Source organism: Pagrus pagrus (assembly GCF_965226575.1).
Source record: "Pagrus pagrus genome assembly, chromosome: 9".
In the NCBI taxonomy this organism is placed as follows: domain Eukaryota; kingdom Metazoa; phylum Chordata; class Actinopteri; order Spariformes; family Sparidae; genus Pagrus; species Pagrus pagrus.
In genome coordinates, this window is record NC_140193.1 from 29,018,703 (window position 1) to 29,024,225 (window position 5,523).

The 5,523-nt window shown below is 41.5% G+C and overlaps 1 protein-coding gene across 1 annotated transcript; it reads right to left on the reverse strand.

Annotated features, from left to right (window-relative positions):
• Positions 1–2,886: 2,886 nt before the first annotated feature.
• LOC311262938 (trace amine-associated receptor 8a-like) lies at positions 2,887–4,017 on the reverse strand (the record flags this gene model as incomplete). The annotated part of the gene is made up of 2 exons (XM_084362688.1): positions 2,887–3,703; positions 3,845–4,017. The coding sequence occupies 2 exons, from the start codon at positions 4,015–4,017 to the stop codon at positions 2,887–2,889; spliced, it is 990 nt and encodes a 329-aa protein (XP_084218814.1).
• Positions 4,018–5,523: the final 1,506 nt, after the last annotated feature.

Consider the following 5,523-nt stretch of genomic DNA (forward strand, 5'->3'; position numbering starts at 1 on the left):
CGGGTATCAAATAGGCAATGCAATGAGCAACCTGTTTGCTCTTTATAGATGGCCCAACGCTCTGGGCTGCCACTTACAAATGTGTACAGGCGATTTATGCAGCCGAAAAATGTGGATACCTCTGGGCTTGACTGTGCAGCATGCACACCAACAAGATTTAATGTGTGGGAGGCACATGGTGAATAAGTAGCCAGCTTGTTTTTCTTCAGTATTTGAGCTTGGACTCCCTTTATTTTCCCTGACATGTTAGCCCCGTTGTCATATCCCTGCCCTCTGCAATCACCAATGTCTATCCCATGGTCACAAAGAACTGCATGAATCATCTCTGCTATCTCACTCCCTGTCTTTTTGTGAAAATCCCTGAATTCAAGGAACCTCTCCGTAATTTCCCACTCATCTTTTTCTTTGTCATATTTAACATACCGTAGTAGCACCACATTTTGCTCCATATGGGAAATGTCTGGTGTGGCATCACAGATGACAGCATAATATATGGCATCCTCCCGTTCCTGCAGAATTATTTTCAGAACTCGTCGACCACATAAGTTGATAAACTCATTCTGACTGTCAGAGCTAAGATAATGTGTTAGCCTGGTTCCTTTTCCTTCTTTTTGTTTTTGTTTGTTGTCCCTGATTTTTTGAAAGTGCTCTTTCAGCAGAGGATCATAATGTGACAAGAGCTCTAGTGTGCCTAGGAAATTGCCATTATGAATGTCATCTAGGTCTTTGGTTTTGCCCCTGAAAGGCAGGTTTCTTGAGGCCAAGTGTAGGGTTACGTCTAAGAGTCTCTCCAAGATGGCCCTGTTTTTCTCTATTTCTGTTTGCAACTCCTTATTTAACAGAGAATCCACACCTCTATCTTTCATTACAGATCCTTGCAGATTTTTCCATCTTAAGTAGCAATCTCTATGTGCCTCACTCCTCTCATGGACTGGGAATTTATTGTACATTCGACGCCACTTCCCATCACACATTTTATACCCATTTTGACTGGTCAGTGCACTAGTGGAAGGCTTTTTCTGAACATGGGAGAAAAGCACACATGGTATGCAATAAAGTGAATTATTACTTTGACTAAAAGTCAGCCAGTCTCTGTTTACCTTTTCTGTTTTATTTGCTGCCTTTGTATAATTCAGGTAGTCAAGGAATTGCTTCCCCTTTGAATCACATGGCATTTCTACTTCTTTCTCTCTCATGGCCAATTTCCTTACTATCTTCTCCCTATCCTGATCAGTTAAAGCTGCTGGCCAGAAACCAGGGTCATCAGTCAAATGATCTTCTTCCCTTTCAAAGACCTGAACATCAGCTTGTTGTTCTTCCTGCCTCTCTGTTGTCTTTCTGACTCTTTCTGTATTCAGTCCATCCTCCTCTGAATTCCTTTCAACATCTTCGCCCTCACTCTCTGTTGCCTGTGTTTCTGCACTCTCACTTTCATCTGTACCCTCTTCCAACTCTTCCTCCACTTCCTCCACATTCCTCCCTGACAAACCAGAAGAGGGTCCTGGACCTGGCTCTGTAGGGTGTACATGACATATATTAATTATATAGTATTTCCTATAATATAACTATTTGTAATAGCATAGTCACCAACATGTAAACTTCTCTGTTTGGACTGAGAGCAGTCACCCCAGTCTGCTGCACACACCACAGATGTTCTCCTCTGTTCTTACTGCACGTCTTCTATTTAATTTTTTAAAAGGGTTTATGCTTTTTAAACCATTAAAATTGTTCAAAATGACTTTTATTTAATTCATTTTAATTAATCTTTCCCATAACAGATTCACCTTTGTATTGTTTTGAGACTGTAGTAAAATATATTATTATTATTATTATTATTATTATTATTATTATTATTATTATTATTTCAACACACACAGCTGCTCACCTCCTTCCTCATGTGGGGGCACTGGGGCTGGTTCAGGGGCAGGGGGAGTTGGGGGCTGACAGACAGCTGCTGCTGTTGCTGCAGCTGCTGGTGCACTTGACTCTGTTCAGAATGAGGCATCATTTTGACAGAGGGGAGATCAACTATTATTGAATAAGAACAGCTTGATAAAGGGGGGGCCTGCAGGCGTTGATGTTTCCAAAACAAACAAAGTTATTGTTACCAGGACATGGAAAATAAAACATTTGTGATTATATGTTAGTTAATAACTTAGTGTCATTATTTTTTATGTATTATAATTTCATCATCATTAGGGGCCTCTCTGGGCCCCCCTCAATCATGGGCCCCTAGAATCCGTCTCCTTTACCCCCCCTTTTCGGTGCCCCTGCCCAGGTACACAGTAAACAGTGGCTGACGATGCTAACTTAACGTTGCAGGTAATGGAGTCTCCTATCAAAGAAATCGAAGAATAAACAGCTAAGAAAGATAGAGAAGGATAGAGACACAGTAAACAACAGCTTTCGATCTCATGGAAGTCCCGGTGTGCGTCACAGGAAGCATCACAGGAAGCGTCGGAAAACTATTCCCAGATCTGAGATTACACTGTACATCTTCAAATACATTTCTGGTTTTTTATTGATTGTACAGTATCATAACTAAGGTAAATAAGACATGCAGCATTGCTTTGTGTTTTTAAGGTAAAAAGCTAACTAACTGCTAACTTTAGCCTTATATTTAGTGAACAGATGCTGTATGAGAGGTATTGATACTTTTCATCAGCTAGAAATCAATTCAGTCCTTGTGGGTTACAAAAATCAGTACAAGACTCTACAGATTGGTGGGACTGTGAATATTTGCTGTCACCTTACAGGTTATGATATCAATGTATCTGTAAATCTGTAAAGTACTAACCTGGTCTGACTTTGAGGTTCTTTAAATTGTTGACTCAACATTAAAATATTCAAAAACATGTTATTCCTTCAGCCACTTCTCAGTGTCTCTTACAGTATACTGATCTTACAGGAGTCAGGCTTCAGTATTTGAAGTGTAAAAATGAGTCTAACAGATTTTCTAAACCATGGATAGAAAAAGGTGTAGATCAGAGGATTTAAACAGGAGTTAAAATAGAACAGACATATTACAAAGGCAGCTGATGAAGCATTGAGCATGGTGTCCTGTCCTGTTAGTGTGACACAAAAATATGGGCAGAGGCATAATAGAAACACGACAATAACAACACCAAGGGTCCCGGCTGCTTTCAACTCAGATTTCTTAGCATTTACTTTCACCGAACATTGAATAGTGACAGCTGCAATATGAGACCGCATGGCACGAGCCTGAGACACAGCCACCACAAATACTCTCATGTACAGAACTACAATGACGGTGACAGGACCAATAAAGGTCAAAAAGAGATCAACAAGTCCTGCAACATGACCAATGACAATCACACATTGTCCAATACAGGAGTTATACCTGCCTGGTTGTTTCAGGTTAGCTTTCATCATAAGGCTGTTGTATAGCACAGAACAGACCCAACAAAGGCAGGTACAGAGTGCAACTCCTCTCACAGTGATTTTAGTGGAGTAATGCAGAGGGTCACAAATAGCAACATAGCGGTCAACAGATATGAGTACCATGGTTCCTACTGAAGCAGATGTAATAATGTAGTCCAAAACATTATACAGAGTACACATGAGGTCACCAAGGAACCAGCAGCCATCTATGAGCATTATTTGAAAGAACATGAAGAGGCCCACAAAGAAATCTGATACAGCCAGAGAGAGGAGGAGGAGGTTGGTGGGGGTGTGGAGCTGCCTGGAGAGGAAGACCAGAAATATTTATCAATATTTATAGCATCAGTTATTCAGATAACAGCAGATAGAGCATAGGCTGAAAGTGCACAAAAAAGATAAGCTTTTTGCTATGTAACAGTTTCATAAATTAATGAATCATTACTTGAAGTGTGAGATGGAGATGATGACCAGCAGGTTAAGAGCTGCAGTGAGCAGAGAGATGAAGGACAGCAGAATGTAAATCAGCATGGTCTCAAAGTGAGGACGTATTGGCTTCCTGCAGGAGCTGTTGAGGAGTTGTGGAAAGCAGAGGTCAGTTCCCTCCAAGGTCTCCATCACCAGAGAGAGGAGAACCTGCTGAGCTCTGGCAGTGTTTGACCAAAGTTTACACAAGATATAACCTAATTAGCTCTATTGCCCCTCCTCCAAGATTCTGCCTTATTTGGAAACTGATGTCCCTCCACCTTTGCTCTGTTTAGTATCTTCATTAGACCCTCTTATTAAGGTTACAAGATCGATGGACAAATAGATGTCCAAAAAGTACATTTAGAGCTCCAGTTAAGCAAGATATGTGACATTACAGTAGGTACTACTTCAAAGTAGGGCCCAACCGATATGGATTTTTTGGGGCCGATGCCGATACCGATTATTAGGGGGGAAAAAATCTGATAACCGATTAATCGGCCGTTTTTTTTTTTTTATATAAAGTTTTAAAATTTTATTAATTTAAGTAATATATCTACATATTTACTCGTTTTTTTTAACAAATGGTTGCTTTTGAGCCTTTCAGACACTTCTACAAAGAATTAAAGGCAGAAAAATAATTTCAAATCCTTTTTATTGCTGAGTCAAGCAGCATATTAACATGACAACCATCCAACATTAGGCCTACAACAAGGCACCATTAGCTACTGCTCTTCACGCCGACAGGAAGACCGACTGATCATCTCAGTAATATACCACAGATTTATCATGAATCAAACTCGGACCAGAAAAGCGTTTTCAACTACTCCATCCCCCTCCCCCCCTCCCTCCCCCCGCCGGTCGGTGCCTCCCCGTCTTAACTCACGTTACTCATTTTGCTCTGGTCTTATCTGGAGACATGCAGCTGCCTCAGTGAGAGAAGTAGCTAGTCGATGACGTAATGTGTACTGTTATGTTTATTCTACCGTTACTGGCACGGCTAATATGTGTAGCAAGGCTAATAGCAGATGGCTAATTCTAACTTTAGCTTGCATATTACATAGTGCTTAAACGTTAACTCGGCGTGATCGAGACCAACACAGCGGGGAATATCGTGAAGTGGGTTGAATTGAAACTTGTTGACTTATTGTTTATTTCACAAACTTGTTTATTTACCGTTGAGGCGGACCACTCTCCTCCGTGCGTCCCTGCCGCTGCCTGCTCCAGCGGAGTTTGTCATGAGGTCGGTGCGCCCTCTACAGGACAAATAGCCTAATGTCGGGGGATCTTTTCAAATGGGGGAACATTTTCAAAGTAAAACCAAGTCTTATTCCCTGCATTTTATTTCTGAAAATATCGGCGACAATCGGCGAGTTTTGGCCGATTACCGATTAGTCTCAAACGGGCTATATTCGGCCGATTTAATCGGCTCGTCGATAAATCGGCCGTGCCCTACTTCAAAGTGGCCATTTCACTCACGGGGAGCGAGATTCACGCAACGCGTGAAATGTAAGTGACAACTGTAGCCACTAGGTGGAAGCATAGTACTGAATTGCAGCTCAAACGATTTTGGGACAATTCCACATTTGAGCAGTTGAGCAGCTACCGCAGAGCGGGATTGCGCTCCTTGGTATGGCCTCGTGTTGAGATATGCGGAGC